The sequence below is a fragment of the Poeciliopsis prolifica genome, unplaced genomic scaffold (assembly GCF_027474105.1).
Source record: "Poeciliopsis prolifica strain line A6 unplaced genomic scaffold, Auburn_PproV2 SCAFFOLD011, whole genome shotgun sequence".
Classification (NCBI taxonomy): Eukaryota; Metazoa; Chordata; class Actinopteri; order Cyprinodontiformes; family Poeciliidae; genus Poeciliopsis; species Poeciliopsis prolifica.
Genome location: NW_026562386.1, coordinates 62,134 through 88,303, shown reverse-complemented (window position 1 = coordinate 88,303; position 26,170 = coordinate 62,134). Strand labels below are relative to the sequence as shown.

General features: G+C 38.0%; 3 protein-coding genes across 8 annotated transcripts in view; 1 reads left to right on the top strand and 2 right to left on the bottom strand.

Moving 5' to 3' along the window:
- The window catches only part of plekha7b (pleckstrin homology domain containing, family A member 7b), a 70,528-nt gene extending 61,463 nt beyond the window's left edge, over nt 1-9,065 (bottom strand). For 2 of the 4 annotated variants that reach the window (XM_055036999.1, XM_055037002.1), the window contains exons 1-3: nt 8,822-9,065; nt 8,612-8,688; nt 8,429-8,486 (exon numbers count right to left, since the gene is read on the bottom strand). In XM_055036999.1, the coding sequence (XP_054892974.1) occupies nt 8,429-8,486; nt 8,612-8,688; nt 8,822-8,973 (287 nt within the window). In that variant the 5' untranslated portion in view covers nt 8,974-9,065. The remainder of the gene's footprint in view (nt 1-8,428; nt 8,487-8,611; nt 8,689-8,821) is intronic. The other 2 variants (XM_055037003.1, XM_055037000.1) reach the window with 1 other exon arrangement.
- A 6,051-nt stretch (nt 9,066-15,116) lies between these two features.
- On the top strand, nt 15,117-22,470 carry nucb2a (nucleobindin 2a). 2 transcript variants are annotated; one of them, XM_055036632.1, is made up of 13 exons: nt 15,117-15,235; nt 15,593-15,733; nt 16,023-16,130; nt 16,321-16,453; nt 16,603-16,706; nt 17,699-17,884; nt 18,030-18,120; nt 18,247-18,305; nt 18,381-18,473; nt 19,717-19,806; nt 19,918-20,088; nt 20,483-20,543; nt 20,633-22,470. In XM_055036632.1, exons 1-13 carry the CDS (start codon nt 15,212-15,214, stop codon nt 20,857-20,859), a joined length of 1,488 nt encoding a protein of 495 aa, XP_054892607.1. In that variant the 5' UTR covers nt 15,117-15,211; the 3' UTR covers nt 20,860-22,470. The 2 variants fall into 2 exon arrangements, with proteins under 2 accessions (XP_054892607.1, XP_054892606.1); XM_055036631.1 differs by having other exon boundaries at nt 20,630-22,470.
- Nucleotides 22,260-26,170, bottom strand: part of caprin1a (cell cycle associated protein 1a) — an 8,571-nt gene continuing 4,660 nt past the window's right edge. Inside the window, exons 9-17 of one of the 2 annotated variants that reach the window (XM_055036629.1) lie at nt 26,037-26,120; nt 25,494-25,652; nt 25,019-25,127; nt 24,876-24,937; nt 24,478-24,609; nt 24,019-24,178; nt 23,669-23,857; nt 23,469-23,578; nt 22,260-23,379 (exon numbers count right to left, since the gene is read on the bottom strand). In XM_055036629.1, coding sequence (XP_054892604.1) covers nt 23,293-23,379; nt 23,469-23,578; nt 23,669-23,857; nt 24,019-24,178; nt 24,478-24,609; nt 24,876-24,937; nt 25,019-25,127; nt 25,494-25,652; nt 26,037-26,120 — 1,092 coding nt within the window. In that variant the 3' untranslated portion in view covers nt 22,260-23,292. The remainder of the gene's footprint in view (nt 23,380-23,468; nt 23,579-23,668; nt 23,858-24,018; nt 24,179-24,477; nt 24,610-24,875; nt 24,938-25,018; nt 25,128-25,493; nt 25,653-26,036; nt 26,121-26,170) is intronic. The other variant, XM_055036630.1, reaches the window with a different exon arrangement.

Below are 26,170 nucleotides of genomic sequence, written 5' to 3'. Positions count from 1 at the left end.
AGGAATGTGACTGCTTTAGTTTTGATGCATGAAAATGTGTTTCTACATTAAAGGATGGCTCTCTATTTACTCCAAGGTCAATCTCAGTGACCCTTAAGGAAAAAAGAGTGCATAAACACATTTATAGTTATCGAAGTAAATGTAACAACCAGTTTTTTTCTGGTCCAAATTGAATTTTAGTGTTCTCACCTAACAGATCTGATTTTGATCAATTACAATGATGTTTTATAAGTAATATAACGCTTAAAAATGGCAAAAAGTGGTGCAGATTATTTTATGTGGATAGTAGTTTTGATACCAACAGAAACATTATCCCAATTTCACATTATAGTAAATGTTTTTTATTTGTTTTTTTTGTTGTTGTTTTTTTAGCTTTATGTGATTTTTTACTAAACTCAAAAGCTCCAAGGAGATTTGTGGAATTAGGCACCGCTTTGTGATAGTCTTTTGGCCCAAATGACTGTCATAGAAGATGCAAGTATTTCTCAAACATGCATGGGATCAAATCGACATTCCAGGTATGTTTTTGATGAAGGAATAACAAAATAATGTAATATAAAGCCCAACAATGTCAATTTTCCAAGATATCCTTCTATCCTCCATTAATTTGGGGCAAGGGATTTGATTTTTGATCCACACATGGACACAGAGAACATGCAAATTTCATGCAGAAAGACAAAAGGCACAGTGTTGTTGATCAGACGAAATTAAACGATTATTTTTGCTATTTTTTTAGAGAGAGAGACAGAGAAAGAGCACATTTTGATTTATTGATATTGAAAATTTTAGCACTGGTTATACAGCAAAAAAAGGAAGGTGCAGTATTTTTCTCCAGATAATGATGTCTATTGTATGTCATTGTTAATACATCCATGAAATATTTTTATCCACAATAATAAACACCCCACAAAAGGTATTGATATGTTGTCCATGTCATTTTTTTCATGCCATCCATCTAGAAATTTTGTAGGAACAAACTAATTTTATTTCCATCCTTAAGGGCAGATGAGAGAGGAGCAAAACCCGCTTTATTCTGCAGTGGCTCCCATCCCTCTAAGATTCTGACAGAATGCGGCAGAAACAACTTTTGTCAAAAATCTATAAAAGAAAGAGTAAACAAACTCTGTCTTTATCAAAGACACCTGAATCATTTTAAGTACAAAGATTGATTCATAAACAAGTCTGTGAGAAATGCTAAATAAATACAGTTTCCTACAATATATAAGTTGCATATTTATTTTTTTTATGATTCGTCTACAGCTGAATTCAGATTTGTTGCATCAAATTATTTCCATGCAAACACTAAGCTTGAACCTAAATTTAAAATGTTTGTAGTTCAGTTACCTTTCCTCAGCCTGCCTTTTTTTCTCCTCCAAACTGTGGGGCTGCACCTCTGCCTCGTGATCAGTCGACTTGATCCCCAAACCCAGAGGCATGCAACTGAAGCAGCAGGTCCCCATCCTAGCTCGGGCATCTCCTCTGCTCTGTCTCCACTCTGACTCCTGCAGCTCCAGCTCTGACTTTCTTAACCTGCCTTAGCCATATAGAAGGCGACTGACTCATCACAAATAACATATGTCATCACACAGAGCACAAGCCAGGTCCACAGATCTTAATGTAGTCATTCATTGCCGGTTCCTGGACTAAATACTGCAAGTCATGACAAGGCCTGATGGAAAGCTTCCCGGCGATCCTGCAGAACAAACTTCTACTGTTGCAGACACTAAATCTGCTCTTTGTTTTCTCTCTTTGAGGCCTGAACAGGACAGTGCATTATTTAAGCTTCATAATAACTCATTCTGGACAAGACATTGACAACACAGCGCAGTTTATTATCATCATGACCCCAAGGGAGGATTCATATTGCCTCAGACAACAAAAAGGACACAAAGAGATCTTCAAATGTGGAACATTATGGAGATTTCATATATGATATAAAAAGATAATAATTAAAAACAGTATATTATATATACTGTACATTAAATTAAAAAAATATGTATTTATTCATTTATTTATTTTTTTGCCAGACAAGCTGTCACTTTTTTTTTTATTATACACAGTATTGTAAGTGACTACACTACATGCAATGAGAAAGTAAAGACTGGCGCATTTTGAAAAGAGTTCAAAATGTGAAAACACAAACTTATCTGTTGGAATTATTCAGAAATTTCACACTGCATAAACTAAGGATGATATCCAGCCTCATGCGGTCTGATATTTGCTATCACCAAACATGTCAAATGTTTAAAAAAGCCTTGCAGCTCTTCTATGCTTACCAAAATGAGTTGCACCTTTACTTTTGCAGATAAGGCAATGATATTCTGAGTGAACCATTAATATGTTGAATGTTTTGCTGATAGTCAGCATCAGCAAAAAAAAGGTAAAAAAGAAGAAGAAAAATGCCAGAAGAGCAGCAAGAGCAAACTATCTCAACACACAAAACTGCACTTGTGAAAAAAAGGTTAAGCTACAAGAAGTATACCTGAAGGAGATGGTATCAGAATTGCACAAACAATAATGATAATAAATAAAATGGAATAAATTGTATGTTTAATGTATTGTGTATTGCTGTTTGTGGTTTGAAAAGCAAACCACAAACACCCAATGTGGAAACGTTGCAGATTTCAGGTGTACAAATTGGATGTCCTAATTTTAGCATATTGACTACAAACTGTATGTTGTATATTCATATATAAATTATGTATAATTATCTTTTTTGCAAAGGCAAAAAAGGAAATAATGTTAAAAAATTCCTAAACCATTTGTTGAAAAATTGCAAGTGCAAGTGCTAGCATTTCAAGCTGATAATCTCATTACCATACTGGATATTAAATTGATGTTTGTTCATATGACAGAGATCCTCAACATGTTAAAGATGTTTTAGGTTATGACAGCACTGTATGCTAGTCACAGGATAGATCACTATTTAAATAAGAGATAGTTCAAATGGGAATTTACAATAAGTAAAAAGTTGATGTCTAGCTCACATACATTTTTCTTTTGATGCTATGCAGCACACATCCAGTGACAGGCACCATAAATATTTCTAGAAGCAATTACTTTGTGTCAAAGATAAATATTTGGACCTGAAAATCTAAAAAAAAAAAAACTTTACTATAAAAGAGGAGTCCCCTTTTTCTTCTTGAATCAATAGTTTTTTTGTTTTTTTTTTGTACTGGAATGCACTTTTCAGAAAAGCTGTTGTGTTACAGAGCCTCATTAGGTGAAACATCTGTTACAAGGAACACCATAAACAAGGAGGCACAACCACTACCAGCATAGTAGGTAGCAAATGAGTGAATCTCAGAGCACAATGACATTATAATTATCAGCTTTCACCTAATACTCTGTTTGCACTGATCCTTTGTTTGTCAGCTTTTGGCAACTTTGCTTTCCATCATTGGTATTCAATGATGTGTCTTCCATCGTGCTTCATTCCTGCCCATATTGCACTCAGCAAATATTTCCAAACTATTTCCCTATAAACCAGGGGTGTCAAACTCAAATACACAGTGGGCCAAAACTTTAAATTGAACAAAGTCGCGAGCCAAGGTTGAACAAATGAATCTTTTAATATGGACCCAAACAAGTTCTGATATAACAATAAATATTGAACAAGCAAAGCTTATCTAACTTAAAAGTGCAGGTGTGCAAAATTGAGTTGCTAATAATAATAAAACATATTATTATATTAAATAAATATATTTAATATATATGAAATAAAATATTAAATATATTAAATAAAATTTAAATAAAATGTAATGCCTTTTCTGATGTAAATGTCTAATATTAATTTGAAATTGCCTCGCGGACCAAATATAATTACACTGCGGGCCAAATTTGGCCCACGGGCCAGAGTTTGACACCTATGCTATAAACCAAAGACCTCCACACAAACATGATGCCACTTTCATTATCCACATTTGATACACTTTAACTTTTGACATTTTAAATGACTACTACTTATGTGACCTCAGACGATTTCTCCTGCATCTTGTTCTATATATAGAAAAAAAAACAAGTATGCTAATGCTGCCTCTTTTTTTTCTTTTTTTTACAAAGAACGGAAGGATATATTAAGCAATGCCTGTAAATCTTAAATTTATGGTAAGTGCCTTCTCCAGAATGACACAGCATAAACACAACAGATGTTTTTGCTCATTTTGAAAGCATACACTTTAAACCAATTGTCAAAGATACAATTTCAATCAAATAAAGCAGTAGACACAGTGGAAAACACATTTTTCTTGACTGAGCAGGTCCCCCCATAGTTGAATGTATCTCTCCATATAATACAATAAAAACATATACGCCAACATTTCATGAAAACTTTTAATTCTAAACTGCATAAGACAATGTTTGGGCTAGTTTCCCACATCAGACTTTCCAGGGTTGTTTTGGCCATAGCAATGAGGCATAAATTTGATGTGTTTGCAGAAAAAGAAAGCTTCATTAAGGCAGTTTGGGGATAACTGGCCTGTAGGGATACTTGGCTTTATTTTCACTGGATTTAAAAAGCTCTGCTTCAAAACTCCCAAAACATCTGATGGCTAATTAACTCCTGCTGTCCTGGTCAAAACAGTCAGCTATTTCAAAAACGCAAGCACAACCTGAATACATAATAAGCTGTGGGGCAACAGGAAGATAAATAGTCATTAAAAATCTTGGGTAACAATGAAATATTGACTGAGGGTTTTTGTCTGTGATGAGTGAACAAAGTTTTTTAAAAGAAGAACGTTAGGTAGTTCTTTTTCTGTTGTATGTTTTGGTGTGGATATCAAACACTTTGCTGGATTGTCCAACATCATTGTGAGGTTGTTCAACAGTGTGAACCGAGTCCTCAACAGGACATCATTGTGCCTCAGCGGGGTCATTTTTTCCCCCTCAGGGAGCTATAGAATTGCACATTTCCTAGTGTGGGTGATGTGAAACCCCACCTTCCCCAGCTTTCACCTGAAAATTATTTTAGACAGCGATTTATTCCTTTTCATAAGTTAATTAAAAGGCTTTCCCTCTGTGGTCCAAACATTGCTCCTGACAGCTATTCTCCTATATAAGATTTTAAGTGGTATGACTCTTTAGCACCCTAGTAAATTAAATATATCAATTGCATCTTTTAAAAGTTCAGCCTTTTTGTCTCCCTTTCTCTTGTTTCTGTTGATCTGTGCTAGTCAGGCTGAAAGATCTCAATGGAGAGACCTGCAGTCAAAACCTCTTTCCTCTCTGATTTTGGAAGATGAATTTCAAAATGGGTCAGTTCCTCTGAGGTCCTCCCAAAGGAAGACAGCAACACAGAGACTATTTCAATCCACTGCCACTCATGTAATGCTTCTTTTCTTTTCCTTTTTAGGTGTATCGGTTCACTAATATCCTCGGATCAAAAGTACCTCAAGCTAAACACCAGTGGAATATTTCTGGGATGACCTAAGCCCACAATTCACCACAACACCGTTAAGCATTAATCAAGCAGCGATGGCCTGCAGGCAGCGAGCTGACCCGCAGCCCGCTGAGTAAACGTGAGTCCTGCCACCGTCAAGCTGCATGAACAATGCTTCCTTTGTGCCTCCGCTCAACTAAACTCCACCATCAACGCACCACCGTGCCTACAGACTGTTGTCACGGCAGCAGCATGTGGACTTCAGCTCTTGAGTTTGTTGTTGTGTACCTCCTGGACCGTTCAGTGATAGAAAGAAAATCGGGACAGGCATCCTGCTAATATTGTACAGTCTACTTGTTTTGAGCAATTTATTACAAAAATAACTTCCAAATAAGGATGATTTGTCAATGGGATAAAATTGTGAGACAAAACAAAGCATCACAGTCACAAATAGAAATTTAAGTATATTCACAACAGATGCTTATCCTTGCAGACTGAGTGAAAACATTTCAAAAAGCTGAATTTCTACTACCCATTTCTGGCAAATGAAACTTGCAATCGTTTTAAGTGCCTAAATAGGGCCAAAGTTTAAGTTGGCTTGATCCTTTCCACGTCTTAATAATACAAATCTGGGTTTGAAAAGCTGTCCAGCTCAAACCATCTTCACTGGACTCTATCCTTTTTGCCAAGTACCTTGACCTGACAGCACAACCCAAAGCTTCCCTTGCTCCAAGGCAGTTAAGATGTTCCTGCTTTGTTGACTGTTTTTAATCTATTCTGCCAACCTAACTCATGATTTCAACAAGGGGCAGTAATAAATTAACTAGGACTCTGTGGTCAGCAAACTGCTGGACTAACAAACTAGGAGTGGTGTGCAAAAAAGGCAAAATCTGCAACCATTTTTTCATTTATCATTCTGAAAACAATTTAAAATAAGTTATATTTCCCTGAATACAACTCTCCAAAATCATAGTTTGGTTTTCTCAGTTGATTGATTTAAGTGGCTAGTCTTTAAGGGAAGTAATGTATAATACATTTGATTAGAAATGAGAAAGAACAGAGAAAAAAATCACAAGAAAAAAGGGCATTATTTTCAGAAGAATTAAGTCGTGTTAAGTCAAAAAGCAGACATGGAAATAATAATTTGAACACAGTCACAAAAGAGCAGTCCTTAACTTCTCAAACTATGATGTTTCTAAAGAGCTAAATGGGCAACACGAGGCTGCGTTCAAAGCCGTGAGTGTTAGGATCCTATATATCCCACAACTTCACAAGCATAGTGTTTGTGAAAAAGTAGGCAAATAATGAAGTACGAAGAGCTTTTCATTCTTCCCACAATGCAGGGCAGGAGCAAAAATGTATTGTCCTATACCAATATATGTGTTTTTTAGTATAGGGATTTGAAGCATCTTCTGCTATCTTAGATTACTACAAATGTTTCTTCATTATTCTCTCAGATTTACAAATTGGTGCATGCTGTGTCACAAAACTAGTACTTCAAATTTGTAGCTATTATCCACTCAGTCGAAGTAAAGCCACAAATACAGGTTCTCTGTCTGGAACAACTGGGAAAAACTAAAAGCATGGCAAAATTAAATAAGCTATGTTGATGAATCATTGTGATGAATAATCATACAGGTTACAATTCTGACAATAGTAACACATGATGGTGGCAGTATTATGCCAACATGCTTCTTTTCTTCTGAAAGTGGTATAGGAAAGACGTAAGAAACGATGGGAATATTAATTGAGTTAAAGACAGGCGGACAAGAAGAGTACTAGAAAAAAAATTTTTTTAAAGTTCTGAAACTATATTTTTCCAATGTGACATCAATCCAAATCAATCTTCCAGGGCTACAATGAAATAGTTTTGGTCAAAGCATGATTAGTGTTTTCGAATAGCCTAATCAAATTCCAGGTGAATATGTGGCAAAACTTGAAAATTGTTGTGCAAACCTGGACGAGGCAAACAATAAAAGACAAAAGCTAGAAAGTGTTTACTGAAAACACTTTTGCCCCCCAGTGCAGACAAAGATAAGAGGTAAAAGCTTAATTTTAACCAGTAAAAGTTTGTCTTGATAAAACAAAACAATAAAAAAAAAAACATTTGTGATTTCTCAGAGTTTTGTATTAGTCTATAATTTAAAATCAAATAAAACATATTAACATAGTATGTGGTTGTAATGTGAAAAGAATTGGGAAAGCTTCTTAATTGTTTAAAAACATTATGTATTTGTTCCTTTTTCTAATATAGGAACCAGAATCCAGTATTCTAGAGAAAACATTTGCCAACATTTATTTAGTCCATATTCAAACAAACTGTCCTCTTCAGAGTCAGTCAATTACAAAGACACACGACTTAAAATCACGTCCACGTTTACACCTGCAAAACAGTCAAAGTTCGTACACGAAGGTCGCTTTCTCATCACGATTTGAACCTATGACCTTTCTGCTCCGGGAAAGCACTAACCACTGATTCACCGTGCAGCTTGAACATGAATAATGAAGTTCAAGTGGGAAGTGTGTGAACATCTGACAAAAAGGAAACTCCATAGTGTGTGACTTTGAAAATCCAGTCCTCCCTCCCTTCAGTAATGCAATCATGCCATACATCTCTGTCACCACATGGTCACACCCCACTCCTGCAACCTTTACAGTCTCTCACTCACTGCCACACACACAGATTGCACACCTAGGAGAGAGAGAAAGCGAGAAAGAGAGGGAGAGTAGAGGTCCTGCATGGAAGATGTGAGGAGAATTTTAATAGCTTCCAGTCTGTCCTGCAAAGGCTTTGCTGCTTTCCTCTCAGACGGAGATAATTGGTTTCACCTATCAAATGAGATCCCTGTGTTAATCCATGTGTCTTTGTGTTTTTGTGTGTGTGTGTGTCATATGCCCTGTAGGTTACGTGCAGCTCCTTAGATAAATTAGTGTTCACAAACCTGCAACAGACCAAGCGTGTTGCATAGCAGCAGAAGCCCCTGTCCACGTGAAACAAGCGATTTAGAGGAAAATGCACGGCAAAAATAAACAAATTAAATAAACACTCACTTGATGAAGTAACTAGCTCCTTCTTCCGTGAAGCCCTCTTCCCATCCTCTCGGCAAATCTGCAAGACGATTTAAAAAAAAAAACAGGAGCCTAGTGAGCGGACCCACCACAGAAAGGAAACACGCTGCAGCAACAGTGTCCCGCCGGGGATCCCGCAAATCAGATCATTTATCTGCAGCCTACCTGATCGTATCATGTGTCCCGAGTTAACAGGCTCGCCGGTGCGCGGATGTAGCCACGTAGTGCTGCGAGTTTTATCGCTGCAAGAAAGACACCTGTTACTGAAGGGTAATAAAAATAAAAAATAAAAAACAGAAAAGAGCCGAAACAGACTTCCACAGGGAGGGATAAAAATGACCCGCAAAGTAGGTTTAAAGCCCCAGAGCCGCTCACTTTATAAAGAAGACCCGTCCATCTCTGCAAACTCCGTACGACCAGTGGTCAGGTAGAGTGTCCCGTCCGAGAGGTGCCGCCATGATCCCTCTTCTCCGGCTCGGCTGGTGCCCCCCTCCCCGGCTCTCCCCACTCCCAAGACTTTTTTCCATGGAGTCCAGATAATACCACCTCCAGGGCAGCGGGGGTTTTTAAAGGGGAAGAATACCAAAAAAAGAAGAAGAAGAAAAAGAAGAAGAAGAAGTGAGCAACACACGACCACCACCAAAGCGCGGCGTCCTCCCAGCTGTTCGTTCACACAGCAGAGGTCTGGAAGAAGATAAAGTTCATCCCGGAAACGTATTTAAAAAGCCCAACCGGAGAACGATATTGCTGGAGAACTGAAACTCTTCGCGCTGTTGTTGGATTCTGTTAAATCACAAAAACGAACAGCAGCGTATCTTACTTGTGATGCGACAAACACAACATACACGGTCGTTGGGAAGAGGGAGGAAAATGAAACATTGTCTTTTTACATTTTTGCAAACGAAAATCTGAAACGTGTGTTGTGCAAATGTATTGATGCCCCCTGAATCAAACTTCCGGGGGCACTTGATTGAACCACTTTTTGCTGTAATTACACGTGTTTTTGTGTCTCTACCAGCACTGCACATCTATACAACAAACTTTTTTTTTGTCTGTTCTTTGCAGAATCGATCAGTCACATTGGATGGAAAGAATATGTATTTTAAAGTCCTAACAAAGATTCTCAGTTGGATTATTATTGTATGGCTGAACTTTTTGCACATGAAAATAAACAGTTCCACAGTAGTTCTCTACTTTATGTTTTTTAAACATTTGTCCTGTATTTAGCTCCATACGCATTCTGTTCAACTCTCCATCTTCTTTGTATTTGCTTAATAATATAATTTCCACATTATGATACTACCACTGCCATGTTTCATCACATGGATGCTGTGTTGCAGTTGTGTGATTTCCAGCACACATTGTATACAAGTCAAAAGTGAGTTTGCTGCGTTCCCCTCATGGCATGTAGAACACCGCAAAATGGGCTTTTTATGACTTTCTTTCAACAATCTTGGCACTTTTCTATCAAGACCAAATTCATATGCACAACTAAAAGTTGTCTCACCAACAGATTACCCCACATGAGCTGTGGATCTCTGCAGTTCCTCCAGAGAAAGAATGCTTCTCTTCCTCCTGCTTTTCTGATGCTTTATTTAGCTTTAGAAGAAACATTAGCACTCTGAAAATTCAGCTTCTTTGTTAATGGCCTTATGTGGCTTCCCCTCCAATAATGACCGTCATTGACTTGTTCTAAACATCTGTCAAGTCAGCTGTCTTCCCGAGCGTGTCTAGGCTACTAACCCAGGCCGAGAGACCATTTACAGGCTCAGAAAATTAAGTGAGTTAAGTGGCTAATTAAGGACTCATAAATTTCCAGTATTTAACTTTTCCACAATATCATTGTTTTCTGAGATACTTACTTTTAGGCTCTCACTACATCTAAGCCATAATCATCAAAATGAAACTATGGACCAAAAGTAACATCCCACCTAAATATTTTAAGTTATTAGAATAACTTAGTAAGAAAGCTGGCAGAAGGCCTTGTTGCCCTTCATCTGCCGAAGTTGTGTGGAGTCAGAAGCAAATCTATGTTGAGTGAAACTATTTTCTCAAGTGTGTGTTCTTACAGCAGTTGTATGGAGGACTTATAGTTTGCCTGCTTCAAATTGCCTCTGCTGCAGTCATGCCTTAAGGACAGAGGACTTGTCTGACCATGACACATTAAAATACTGCTTACACTGCATCAAACAGGCAGGCTCAATTTAGCACTTCTGTCAATAAATTGCACTTCAGGGCTGGGAAGCCAGTGTTCAATATCAGGTCATAGTGTCACAAGAGTTATTTTACTGAGCTTCAAGAGGCAGGTGGCAAAGTGTTACATCATCATAAAAAAGCTCTTCAACTGGGAATAACTCATATATTTGAAATTAATAAATAATAGTTCCCACTGGGTAGTATTCCATTGCATCCTATTGATTTGTCAGTCATAGAAAGAGTTAAAACAAAGTCTCATCTCTGGGTGTCATGGGTTTTCTGAAGAATGTTGATTCCATTAAACTTTGAGCATCTTTTGATGGGAAAATGGGGTCAGAAAAGAGATCAACAACACTATAAATATTTGATTTATGATTCACTTTTACATTGGCTTTGCTGAAATGCTACAAAGTGGTTTATGGCTCTGTTCCTCAAAGATAATGGGAGATTAAACATTTCTTTGTGTGCCTGAGAAACCAGCTCACTGGAGAGGTTGGGAGGCATCATATATTTTCCAGACCCATAGTGCTATTTTTTTGCAAATCCTAGTAACTGTTACCATCATTTGCTATGAAAATACTGTATGAAAAATAAAACAAAATGTGACTTTTTATCATTCTTGTATCGGATGACTTTAAATTGGCTTCTGTCACTTTAAGAAGCTCCTACCCTTTTCAATAATCCTAATTCAGCATGCCATCACAAATATACTTATGCCATTTACAATCGCTGCTTTAGGAACGCTAAACTGAGAAGAAGTTCGTATGGTAAGTTCAGCAGACATGCAGTTTCACCAGGTGTTTGCTAATGGTTGCCGCCACTAGTCTGGGGGAGCTGAGTGGGAAAGAGAGAGAGAGAGAGATGCTGCAGTCAATACTTGGTCTGTGTTCCTTTCACATGAATTACTGCAGTAATGCAGCGTGCCATGGAGGTGAGCAACTTGTGGCTCTGTCATTTTTTTTTTAAATCTTACTTTTTTTCCTCCCTCTCAACTTTTTATTAAGGTGCTTAGATACTTCACTTTGTGAATAGCTAGCTTCTTCAGCAAATATATTTTGTGGTTGAACAGTCAGAGTCCTCCCTATAATTGTGTCGTAACACAAGATTTCTGTTTAATCATAAAATATACTTTTTTGCATTGGTCCATTTTCTATGTTTTTAGATTAATCGAATTTGGACTTACCATTAGCTGAAAATCATAATCAAATTAAACTGGAAAAAAAAAACTTGAAAAATGTCACATTATGTGATTAATCTATAGAATATGCATGTATTTTTTTTATGATATTGTAATTAATATATTCTTTGTTTCAATTTATTCTCCAGCTCTAATCCCAGTTGCAAATACTGAGACATCCCAGGCCATACCACAGATGACAAGATACACATGTATTTGCAATGTGTTTTATGTGTTTATAATTGTATAACCTACTTCTCAGTCATAACTTATAAGAAAAAGGGTAAAGTATACATTGCGTTCCTAATATGACACAACGTCAAAGCAGCACCGCATAAGTGCAGCAGATTGGATGAGAAAATGTACTGCATCTTGGAGCTCTGTATGCAGTGCTCTGCATTGTTAGAGTGGGTCAACCTAGAAACAGAAAAGATTTGCATAAACTAAAAACTTTTTAAATTAGTCTGAAGCTGAACTAATCAGCATTACATTTTTGCATTTGCAAAAATAGATTCCTACCCCTCAAGTTGTCTGCGACATGAAGGGTAGCAGCAGGACAATTACACCGTATACTGCAGAGTAATCATGGCTTTGCTGTACTCAGTTGCTGTTATTTGACCTTGTTGTGATTTATCATCATTTCACCATACAGACCTTCATTTGTACATAGTAATGTACCCATAGAAAATACATACACACACACACACACACACATGCAGTTGCTGCGCAGTCCAGTGCAGATCTGCAGTGGATTCTCTGCTGCTGAATCCTGCCTCTGGGCTGCCAGAGGTTCACAATGCAGCAAGGTGACTCAATGTTATTGTCTTCTCCTCAGAGAGTCTCTTCTCGCTGAATCACAGCTTAGTGGAGATGCTGAGCAGAAAACGAAACAAAAATTTCTTTAATCTCACCTTATAATCTTCTTCAGCTTGTTTGGTTTCTAATTTATCTGGCACAACCTCATTACTGTCTTCTCTGAGATGCTCACATTTAATGTCAACAGTGTAAAAAATGCTCTTCAAATGAGAGAGTTTTAAAGAGCATATAAATTACCAGCACAAGTGCAACATTTTTAATAGTAATCCTCCTTTTTAGTCTGCAACACATTTAATCAACATAGAGCTGTTGATGAAAAAAAGAAGTGCTGATCAGCGTCATATGCTATAGAGCTATCTCTCATTTCCAATTTGGTTATGATCTTAAGACATTGATTAATTACCTCCCAGCTCACTGAACTATTACACTGACATCTACAGGGCAAGAATGTTACATTTAGTCATAAGCTCACTCATCCAGAGAGAAACTAGATTTATTATCTTGCTGTGCTTGCCAAGGCTTATAAATAGTAATTTTGGATTTTCTTTTACGTCAGCAGTCACAATTTTAGTAGAAAGATAATATCTATAAAACTAAGTGCCAAGGTTTATCTGAGCTGTGCCAGTCTTATGCTGCTAGAAACTCTAGGGGAAGAGGAGACCATATTTTTTTATTTGCCACAAAATCAACAAAACTCTTAATTAAACAAAGTAACAGAAAAATAAACAATTTTGTTTTGAAGAAAATGTCATTCCTATTTCTCGCATAGCAAAGGTTAAAAATCAGTTTTATGCTCTGTCTTTTGAACAGGTTGAAGTATTAGAATTATGGAGTATGATAAATTAAGCACAATTCCGCCCTCTTCTGGAGATATAGCACACTTACATGTTAAGCTTTGTTAAACTCTAAAAAAAAAACTGTATTTTTCATTAGATGTTAACTTGGGATGTGAGCAACTCTAGGAAATTTTTTTAACTTTTAAATATTAACAATTAAAGACAGGATTTCTTAAAATAACACGACATGATTACAAACTTTACCCAACTGATTGCCAAGTATACAAATTCAAGTCAATGTAAAAAAAAAAACAAACAAAAAAAAACAACATAATGTATAATTTTACATATTTACTTTCATTGGCCAAAGGATAATAATTCAGCTGAGAAAAGTTTGCTCATCTGTAAGCAGAGCCGCAAGGTTTCCATGTCAGGTTTCCCCAAGAGGCCACTGAGCAGAACTACAGAGGTGGACTTGGACCCATTAATCACAGAGAGCTGATTCTTAAGCTGAGTGAAAGCTTGGACCGCAATGCAGTTTGTGGGATTCTGCACACAGAAGTTATTTTTGGAATAAGCAAAGCAAATAATGCCGCTTTCAACACTCACACCTTGTAAATAACCTGGTGACACTAAAACCTGATTAGAAAACAACGATAAATAATAATAATAATAATAATATAATTTAGAGCCATAAAGCTCCCCCATTTTCATTATTACAAATCCTGTCAGTTAAAACACTACCATCAAAGAGCATATATTTTGCTAAAATAATTTTATAAGGATGATGGCGTGAAACTTGAAAATGGTGCTGATCATCTGCTTGGTAAAATAAATGAAAAACATATGCATCATAATTTTTAGATATCGTTTTTTTTTCTTACTGTCAAAAAAACAAACACCTCCTGTTTTAAGACGGTTAAAATTAGCTAAATTATTTCTACTTGCTAAGTGTCACAAAAATGAAAGAGAGAATCTGTCAGATTTATGTATTCATACCTTCGAATCAGAAGTTTACATGCCTTTCCTCAGGATTTGCCAGCACTGCCTTAGAGCTATATGACTTGGAACAAACATTTTAGGTTTCCTTCCATAAAATTCTCACAATAATTTGATGGAATTCTGGCCCATTCCTTAAAGCAGAACTGGTGCAACTGGGTCAAGTTTGTTGGCCACCTTACACACGGCTGTTTGGAGCCGTCAACAAATTCCCCAGAGGACTGGGATCAAGACTTTCAGATGGCCACTACAAAATATTAAGTTTGTTGTCCTGGAGCCATTCGGAACTACTTTGGCTGTATTGAAACTTTAACTTCCTGGCTTATATCCTTGTTGCTTCAATATTTCTACATAATGTTCTACCCTCATGATGCAATCTATTTTATGAAGTGCACCAGTTCAGTGACACAACCAAAAGGAATTACAACCAAACCATTGCCAGAAATGGCACAACTATAAGTAACTTAAAGTGGAAAAAATACATGTTTAAACTAATTATAATTACTGAAGATAATTATTGGAATTAGAACCACCATCATTTTATGTAAAACAATAGAGGCACATAATAAAAAGTTAATTTTGCTTCCTGGATTGACATCCCCCCCCCATTTAAAGGGACGCCCACCTGTTCTGCCGTCATGTCGCCACGTACTGTTCCATGCAACGCAACCTGCTGCTCATTTCCACAAAAGTATCCAATAAGGGTAATGCTAACTGCCGCACAACCTAGCATGCTGACTAGCCAGTTAGCTACGGACGCAGGTCCAGTTGAGAGGCAGGAACAGCGGGGCAGCAGAGCAGATGGGGGACAGGGTTCACATTAAAGTGAGTATTCACTGACATGACAGCGGTTCCTTGTTTGTTAATCCGATAACATTACTCTGAAATCTCTTTGACACGTTTATTACTGTAAGCTGTGAGGTCCGGACCATCAAGGCAACGTTAAACTAGTTCCCAATTTGTTTTTGTATGTCAAATTTGAAAGGGTTAGCCAAAGCTACCACCAACAGCCTCCTTTAGTTTATAATTAGCCACCAATATGAAAGCAAGCTTCGAAACATACTTACTAAAATGTACACACACGGACAAGCGGGTTTTAATTTGAATTATGCAGTGCAAAGGTTAAATCTGTGAATTAGTTCAGGCTAATATTTTAATATGTGTGTTTATGTTTATGCCCAGATGGGCTGGAGCTGGGCTCTTCTCACCGGCTGGGTTCTGCTGCTGGTGCAGCTTCAGCACCTCCAGGCTGTTCCCATCGGCATCGACAAGACAAAAGTCAAAGAGGCAGAGAAGAAGCCTGATGAGCCACCAGCCAGTGTGGTAAACATTCACATGACTCATACACAACCAGCACCACCATGAAAATAACATAGACCTTAATTAATGTGTAATTATGTTGAAGCCATGCCAGAGCCCTCTCTTCTTGTAAATGTAAGCAAAACACAGTTAACAGTAGTTAGGTCACCCAGTTGTTGTTTTTGTTGTTTTTTTTTTTTTGTAATAATCTGTTGCGCTATGACACAAAGTTATATTAGAAAAACTGTGCAGTGGATATAATTGGTATTGGTTTGGTTACACAGTTAACGGACAACTTTGTAACATTTTACAGGACACTGGACTCCACTACGACCGCTATCTCAGGGAAGTCATTGATTTTCTTGAGAAAGATCAACATTTCAGAGAAAAGCTGCACAATACAGACATGGAAGACATTAAGGTAGGCTGTGTATCTCTTGCTTGGCTGAGATACACAGCTATAATGCTATAATGCTTTGAAAATGCAATGTAACACCACCTAACCACTTTGTTAAACTCATATTTAGAAGCAAAATTATCTATAATGCGTTAAGACATGTTTCCTCAGAAAAAACATCTGTCCCTCCTTGTTTCTTTGATTTTTTTTTTAGCAAGGCAAGCTGGCTCAAGAACTGGACTTTGTCAGCCATCATGTCAGAACAAAACTAGATGAATTGAAAAGGCAGGAAGTAAACCGACTGAGGACTCTGATTAAAGCCAAGCATGATCTGGAAGGAGGAAATGGTAAGAGGTTCAGCAAAATTGTATTTCACTTTTATGCTTTTACATTTGAAATTGAGTGCTACATCCTTAAAGTATTTATTCTTATTGTTGAGAAATGGGTTTGTATTTTGTCTTGATTTTAAATATTGAAACATTTACCTGTTGAACAGACATAGCTGTGGACCACCAGGCTCTCCTAAAGCAGTTTGAGCACCTGAACCACATGAACCCACACACCTTTGAAGTTGAAGATCTGGATCGGCTCATTAAATCGGTAATATCTGCCTCTATAATATATATAGAACATAAATCATACAGTAACATAATTTCCGAATTATGGAGTTGACCTGGATATATCCGCCAACAAAATAAAATGACTAAATACGTTTATGAACTTCCAGCGTTTCAAAAAAATGTGTATATATATGGCCTGAACTAGTCTGTTAGCTGCAGCAGGTGTCCAGTTGGTAACATGAGATATTTACACGGAAAGATTGTTTTTTCACCTTTAATAAAATGTGTAAAGGTAACATACACAAATACATAATGTAAATGATTTTTCCAATCAGTGCCTGTGATACAGCTTCTTAACCCTCTCCAGGCAGGTGCTGCAGATTTGCAACAACTTAGCCAGTCTTTGCAAGTAATTTGAGTCTGAGAGGGTTAAAAACATTGGAAAGACACAGTAGCCTACCAGGAAAAGTCAGATTGCTATCTTCATTTTCTTTCTGTGCACTAAAACCACTAAAACCGTCGTCTTAAGAGTCAGAATTGAACAGCCTCAATTTGACTAATTTGACTCAAGAGTGACTTTCGTTGTCACTCTTGAGTCAAATTACTGAAACTGAAAAACAACTCGCTTATCTGTGCATACCTGCTGCTTGTTACAGTTTCCCCTCCTGCCTGTGTCACATGACTCACCTTTACCTTATTTACCTTATCTAAAGATCCACCCTAGAGTAGATATCTTCAAAGTAAGTTGCATAAAAGCATTCTATTTTTAATGATATCTTTTGACTTGCAATCAGCTACATCTCATTTTCAAGGTTTTTTCCAAAAGTCAACATGCATACAAAGACGGCTCAGTTGAAATATAATAAATTGTTCAGGAAATCTCAACAAGAAATGCAAAGTAGGAATATAAGCAATCATAGACTAGATGGCTAAACCACACATTATATATTACTGTCATTAACTGCTAAGGGAGCCTATGTTGCATGTAAAAAGTTACATTTTTAACCTCTAAATGTTTTTACCTGCTTACAGGCAACAAATGACCTGGAAAACTTTGACAAAGAGAGGCATGAGGAGTTTAAGAGGTATGAGATGATGAAGGAGCATGACAGGCGGGAGCACCTGAAAACTCTGGATGAGGAGCAGAGAAAGAAAGAGGAGGAGCACTATGAGGAGATGAAGAAGAAGCATGCGGATCACCCTAAAGTCAACCACCCAGTGAGTGGCATTGACTGGAGAAGCACATAAAGCCGATAGCACGTTGCAATATAGTTTAAAGATGTGGCGTTCACACAGTTGATTATTTTTCTGTCTGCAACATGGTTCTAAATAAACTGAGCTATGTTTAAATGTCATGATGTAGGGCAGCCAAAATCAACTAAAAGAGGTTTGGGAGGAAGCTGATGGGTTAGACCCTGAAGACTTTGATCCAAAGACCTTTTTCAACCTGCATGGTAACCTTTCGACAACAATCGCTTCGTAAAATAAGATTATCAGCCTTTCACTTAATGCCATTTATTTAACCAAAGATAAGAATTTCCATACATATCTTTCATTCATTTTATTTCCTTTAAATGCAGATACTAATGGAGATGGTTTCTTCGATGAACAAGAGCTTGAAGCATTGTTCACCAAGGAGGTAAAGCCACAGTAGCTGAAAATGTTACATTTCAGTGACTGATTTAGTACATTCTGTCTCGCTGTATCATTTCAGCTGGAAAAAATCTATGACCCCACCAATGAAGAGGATGATATGGTGGAGATGGAAGAGGAGAGGCTGCGGATGAGAGAGCATGTTATGAATGAGGTCATCAATTTTATTTTAAAAGTTTTTTTCTTTTTTTCTATGCTCATACTTGGTTGGACCCTCTTTCTTTCCAAATGGCTTTAATTCTTTGTGGCATAGATTCAGCAAGCTGTTTAAAAAAAAAGTAAATATAAATAACTGTGATTTGAAATTTAAAAGTTTCACACGATTACGTGGTGCATTATCCTGCTGAGGAAAAACCATTAACACTGAGGTCACAAAGGGATGTGGTCAGCTTTAAAAGGTCCCAGAGTTTCCTAAGTAACAATCCCCTACATCCATTAGACAGGGCTAGGACAGAAACCTGTCTTCTATATAAAAGTTCAGCTAAAACTGACTCACCAGACTTGACATTTTTGTAATCTATTATCTAATGACTTAGCAAGTCTTTGTGTCACCCATGTGACCGACATGACAATCCGTTACTCGACGGTCAGGTTTTTTCTTCCGCTTCCCTTCACTGACACACTTGCTGACGGAAGATGGCGCGCTACCCACCCACCATCTGGTGGTAGGAAAACAGAACTACACCTTCCATATAGGAACTGAACAGACTCTCAGGAGTATTACAAAGGGAAAATAACTATTCTCCCTTCATTTTTGGACCTCTTGTGGACTCTATTAAGTTTTGAAGTGTCACTGATTATTATTACAATTGTTTTGTTGGTTTGTTTTCTCTTTATTTTGAGAACTTTATTTTTTTGTTGTTGTTTTGGGTATTATTATTATTATTATTATTATTATTATTATTATTGCCACTGCAATAAATAGCAGTATCAACAAACCTTTTGCATCAGTTGTATTAATTATTCACCCAATCATGACTCCATGTCGTACCTACTTCTGATTCTACAAACTGGTTAACACTATACCTCGCAGTCAGATCTGACATCTAAAGAAAGCGTTACATTTGTGAGTTTTAGTGTCATTTCTGGTGGAGATAGAAGAAGCACCTGTTGTGATCCTCTGCTGTTGTATCTCATCTGCTTTAAGACCAAACCATGTTGTCTCTTCACTGCCCTGTGATTCACTGTTTGTGACAACAACCAATTGAATGCCTGTACCTAATGAAGTGGCAGCATAACATTATGGAGCCCTATGATAAAGTTTGGGCTGCTTATATCAATGGGAAAAGATAATTATGTCTACCTCTTTTTTGATGTCTGCGTGTTGATGCTCAACCCACTTGTCGTTTGAGACGAGTCTGATCTGAAATGCTCACTGTTCTAACTTTCTGGCTTAGGTGGATTCCAACAAAGACAGGTTGGTGTCTCTAGATGAGTTTCTGGTTGCTACAAAGAAAAAGGAATTCCTGGAGCCAGATAGCTGGGAGGTAAGAAACAGCATGAGGCTGTCGCATTAAGCAGGTACCAATTCCTGAAACGCTTACCATAAACATACATTCCTGCCTCTTGACATGATTTCCTACTGTATTTTTGGTCAGACTCTGGAGCAGAATCAGGCTTATACAGACGAGGAGATGAGAGAGTTTGAGGAGCATTTGACTCAGCAAGAACAGGACCTCAATCAGAGGACCGTTGATCTTCAAAAACAGAGAGAGGAACTGGAGCGGCAGCAGCAGCAGCTGAATGCACAGAAAGTTGAACTCCAGCAGGTAAGGAGTGGATACAGAGTCTGAAAGAATCCCTGACATCTGGTTTTATGTTGTTGAAAAAATTAATTACAAGGAGTATGATGGGATTTGTCATAGTTGGCAATTGCTACTAGTTTTAGCCAATTACCTTCTTGCTAACATACGCTAAGGTTGGTAAGAAAATCATTTTTGAATCTAAGTAATGAAAAAGTAAAAACCTCAATCAAGTTATGTTAAAGATATGATTAACTATGTTTTATTGAGAAGAGCATTCCAAATTGGATATTTCTGGAGTGCCATCATTACGGGGAATTTGAAGAATTTAAATAATCTTCCCTATGCCAATTTTTATCATCATATCTTCAAATGTTTTTTTTTTTTTGACATTATTGTTACTAATCAAAACTCTTTCCAGGCTGTTGAACATATGGAACGACTGAAGTCAGAGAAAGTAGATCCTCCCCCAGAGGTTCACGGTAAGTGTTGATTGCACGTTTTTTTGTTGTTGTTGTTGAAATGTCCTGCCTTGGCAGCGAATATAAAACTGTTTTTCATGTTGCAGTAGAAAGAAACGCCGTCCCTGAGGTCCATGTAGCTGACAACCATCTGCATCCTGATCAAGAAGCCCACCCACCAGGACATCAGGAGACACCCCAACACCATCAGGATATGCCACAAGAACATCAGGAGGAACACAATCAAGACTTACCTCAGCAAGGACAACCCCAAGCTCATCACGATGAACTGCCAAACCAGCAGGATGTTGCACAAGGCCAGCATAACCTGGCATAACGGTGTCAAAACAAACAAAAAAATAAATAAATCAACACCGGTCTTTCGCTGTACTTAAACTTGTACTTAGAGAGGGGCGATGTCCCTCGATCCTAAGACCACTTTAACAGGTACAACCAGCATTTAGGTTTTTAAATACAAATGAAGATTGGCACATATCAGATCTGTTATACCTGATACACTTTTTATAGCGGCAATCTTCAGATTATATGAACAAAATTGAAAATGACCCACCAATGACCTGTATTGATAATTACTCTAGAGAAGTGCAAAGAAATAAGAAGAATATTTACCATCCGTATAGAGCAGTGTTTAAGTCTCTTCTGTGGCTTTGGCATGCAGTGGACAATACACTCACAATTGATTGAGGAGTTTCTTGGATTTGTGCAGTAACGGTTTTAAAGAGCTTTAAAATGTAAAAATTCTTCTTAGTCTCTCTCTGTAGTTCTTGCATCGCCTTTTAGGCTATCCTTCCAACTTCTTTAGATAAAAAAACAACACATTTTTAAGATTTTCTACAGATAAGTGGGACCAGGAAAATTCAAGAAAACAAGAGAAAGTGTTGGAATCTGAACGTATTAATTTCAAAAGTAAGCATCGATCTGATTTGTGACAGATCTATCTAAAAATATATTTCTGTGAAGGGAAGGTTGTTGTTAAAAGTTTACCGAAAATTCACTGCCCTAAACAATGCCACATAACCGTCGTCATCTTCAAGTCACCCAGCAGCTGCTGCCTGATTTTTTTTTTTTTTGTTCAACTACCTGTGCTGGAAATAAATTTAAGAGTGAGACAAATTTAGAAAAGGGGGAGATGGAGATTCATTTGAACTTTGAAATCTTGCAAAAGCTCCATTTGAATTATTGCTAAGTATGTTTTTGTGATTTGATCTGGCGCACTACCTGCGTCGCTGCTCGGGTCAGGCCACCTATTGGGTGACCTAGAGGAGTTCTCACCAGGTTCTGCAGAGGCCTTTCAATTATCCACTAACTCAGTTCAGGTGTGTTGAATCATGGAAGACTATCCAGGCAAAGTGCCCTTGAGCATCATGGAGGGAAAGTTACTGCATGCTCCTGGAAGGATTTTGTATTAAAAATTTATTAGTCGCGTAGAATAAGAATAGTGACTATTTTGAATACAGCTGGTTATACTTAAATGTGTATGTACCATGTTTGTAAAATTGAACAATTGTTAATTTAAGAAAGATTTTAAGAAGTTTAGGTGTACAGGTTGTTTACCATAATTGTGTTAATTTTGATATTGCAAACAGAAGGAAGTGGAATTTTATTTGGTTTAAACTACATATATAAAAACTTTGTTTTAAAGGCTGTTTGTTTGGCTAAGTTGGTGCGATATTCAGTCTGTTGTTTCATCAATTATACTTGGTTTTTCCCATTTGATTTTTTTTTTTAATAGAATGTTTAATTTAGCAATGAGACATCTTATTGAGGTAAAAACAGATTTGTTACTTCATACTCCATTTTTTTTTGACATGTTCCTTCAAATACTGCACAGAGATACAGGTCGGGTTTCTGAATGCCTGCTGCTCCATACAAATCATTTGGCAATACGACAGATTCAGCTCGAGATAATAAAACTGTTTACCTTTTATCATACTTGCTTAATAGTGATTCTTATTATATAATATGGGACTTATTGCTGTGGAAAGGAACAGAACGTAAGTTTTCTCAAGGTCTATACAAAGTATGATGAAGAAAATAGAAAATATTTTTATTTCCAGAATTTATTCCCTCTCCTGTTGTCTTTCCCCCCCTATCCAGTGATGTATTTATCTGTCCTTCAATAGAGGCCCTTTCAAATATTTTGGGCATCAATCAAGCTCACAGTTCAGGGCAACAGAATTTATCAAATTAAAAATACTAAATGCTAAGCACAAGGTTTATAGGATACAGCTTTATTGAAACAGTCTTAACCAATAACATCAGTGTACAAATGGGTTACGGCGCAACAGAACAGTGGGCTAAAAAAAAAAAACAAAACGGGGGAGAAAAAAGAACCAAATGCTCATGAAAATTATTGGATCAAAAGGGAGAAGCGTCGACAGTATGGTACAAGAAAACCATTCCCATGAACTCAGATCGACAGTGGCAGGGTAATTTTTTGCATTTACTTTGTAAAAAAAATAAATTAATGAACTCTTTCAAGTTTACAGGAACATCTATTTGTAGTTTTACATGACACAGACTCTCTGAGAATCCTACATGTGATGAACTTGAGCATGTTGAGTTAGAACATTTAGAGGATCTAAATGTCGGCAGGCTGATCAATAAGTAGGGGGGGGGGGGAGAGAGTTAAAAACCTGAAATAAAATTAACCATCAGAACTTAAATGTTAGAAAAGTGAGCTTGGGCAAACACATTCAAAAATCCTGAATGTTTCAACGTGGCGCAACAGGACGGTTCTTTTGATCCTTTAGGATCTCATTGCTTGAGCGTTGGCCCGGGACAGGCCTCTTGATCCTTGGGCAGTTCCCCGCTTGTAGCCTTGCTGATATCCCTCCTGGAAGGATGAACGTAGGTAAACAGAAATTAGCCAGCTCATGCGACAGAAAAAAAATGATTAGGTTTGGAAGTGAAGTCATGTCTTACACGCTGGTAGCTGCTGTTGGAATAGTCCCGAGTCGTGTTAAATTGGGTTTGGCCATAACCGCTGCTGGAAGGAGCGTTTGAAAACGGAGCACGGTATCCTTCATAACCACCTGATTAGAGAAGTCAATGTGATCAGATGCATTGTGTGCTGTAATTAAAACCACTATTGTTCCAACTCTGACACAGTTTGACTGTGGTACCTCTGAATCCATTTGAGGAGCCCCGGTATCCGTTCATAATGCCACGGGTGTTTCTGGGTCCGCCCCTGGGCGCACCTCTGCTGCTGTAAAACGACTGGCTGGACGGCCCGAACCCTGACCCTGCAGAGGGATCATCTTGACTTCCTGTTGATGGCATGACCTGATCTTGTGGCTGGAATCCACCAACAACTGATAAAAGAGAGTTAAGAGCATCTCAGAAGTCTATAATGGCACTAATGGAAGGGCCACTAAAGCAGGCAAGCTTACATACTTTAAAACAGCAAAGCTACCGTCTCCATCTTGTGATTGCTGCAGTAAAAGGCTCTTTAATGCACTGTGTGCTCTCTCACCTGACTGTAATCTTTCCTGTGGCATTTCCGGCTGCTCTACAGTGTTCTCTGACTGGCTGGTGAAGCCCTGGCCATAGCCACCAGGAAATTGGCTGGATTGCTTCAGTGCATCTGCTTGGCCGTCAGTGGGTGGAGGTACAGGTGCATTCATATTAAACACCTGAAATGACAAATGAAAAATCTCAAATCTATTCGCTTTCTAACACACGGCATAATTCTCGCTGACGATCTGTGAATCCAGAAAGGGTTAAAACAGTTTCCTGTCAGATGGCACACGATAATAAAGCTTTTGGTTTTGGTTGAGGAAGTGAAACTTCAACATTCTACATTCTAACTCTGAAATGTTCTTCTCTGGCCCTGATTAAACGTTAAATTGGACACGATGCGACGTTTTCAGTAGAATTGATTGAAGTCCAAACGTATTTGCTGCTAGGCTGCTTAAATGAACCCAAAGCATACCGCTTGCACTGACTGGAAAGGTGCTGCGTTCACATTGATGCCTCCGGAGTGGATATGTTTGGAGACAGGTGGGAAGGCGGTAGACAAGGAACATGGGGCAGAAGACTGTTCAGATGACAGAGACATAGAGGTCTGGGAAGGCAGGGAGGAGGAAATTTGAAAGGCAAGGAAACAAGGAATATGGAAAAGGTCAGCGGATGCGATGGGAACTGCGATCATTAAGCTAAAAGCTTCCAGCTATTTCCATGCAATATTCAAATGACTCTGTACAACACAGCTGATAAGAAATACCATCTTTGTGATCCCTAAAATGTATCTCAGTACTTACTGACTGGTGCTTTCAGGCAACTAAAAAGAACTAAATGTTTAACCTTCAGCTGTGCTTTTCCTGCACTTACTTGGGAAGATTCCTGTGGTCCAGATACAGTACTTGTCTGAGGAAGTCTAGGTTCTGAGTGGACTGCAAAAGAAGAAATAAAAGGGTATATTTTTAAAAGCTATCCATAACTCACTATGTTATAACACCTTTAGGATCACTCACTTGAAGGGCCACCCATCTGCTGCAGGTCAACCGTCTGCAGAGCTTTCATTGGCTGGGCAGAAACGATGGCTGGATCCAGAGCCTGGCCGTCAAACTCCAACATGGAGTCCTGTCAATGCAAACATGCTTTAATCAGACTTAGAGCTACAACAATACGGTTTATATCAACACCATCGTAATTTAAGGTTACTGCTGATGCAATTTACATCAGCAAGACATTCTCTGAGTTTTTAAGGCTCATACTTTGGAGATGGATCAGTTTTATCACGTTTTACCTGAAATGTAAAAGGACCGGTACCGGTTAGCGGCCCGGTGTTTGGGGACAACCGCTCTAAGCGATGCCAGACTTTAAGCAGACGTTATGCTTTTTTATAAGCATAACAGCATATAAAACATTCTGAATAATATTTTGCAACATTATTCAGACCGAGAGGAGTCCTGACATCTGCAGAAAGCTATGCGAGATTGTTCTAACCTGCATGAAGTTGTAAGTTCCTTGCATTTGGGCCATGAGATCTTGCACTGCCTGCTTTCTGACCACAGGGTCAGTGGCAGGAGAGGGAGCAGCTTGGTTCACAGCCATGGTGGGCTCAGAAGCCAGCTGTGCAGGTGGGTGGTGCGGGAGGGAATTCATCTATCAACAGAAACAGGGATATTAAAAAAAATACAAGTTCAGTTAAGTACACTGTGTTGCCAAGCATTGTGTGTGGAGATGATTGTCAGAGCTTGGATCCCTTGTCTCAGCTCATGCCACATGTTAAAAAAACATCAATGCTTGAGGATACATGGGGAACATGGTTCCTCCCATTTACAAGATGACTGAGCAGCAGTGATAGGAATATGCATGAGAATGTTTTTGAAGGCGGACCTTGAGGGAAACCCTGACAATGGCAACTTTATGATAAACCAGAAGGCTAAAGCCTATATATTAAGAATGGGATATGACTTAAGTTCAACCATCTCAGTGCGTTTTACAAGACAGAGTATTTGGTGACACTGATGAGTGCAGTAAGGATACCTGAGCCTCCACAGTCCACTCCTCCACTTGGTCTTTCTCAGTATTACTGTATGTAGTTTCTGGAACAAACTGTCTGTTAAAAAACTGAAACAAAGAACGACTATTTAATTTAAATGTAAAATATTAAATTTACA

Excerpts from the sequence above, each read along its gene's own strand:
- nucb2a (XM_055036631.1), top strand. The coding sequence starts at position 15,212 with ATGGGGGACAGGGTTCACATTAAA. Across the intron at positions 15,236-15,592 it reads GGGACAGGGTTCACATTAAA|ATGGGCTGGAGCTGGGCTCT; the intron begins GTGAGTATTCAC and ends GTTTATGCCCAG. Across the intron at positions 20,089-20,482 it reads AGAAAGTTGAACTCCAGCAG|GCTGTTGAACATATGGAACG; the intron begins GTAAGGAGTGGA and ends AACTCTTTCCAG.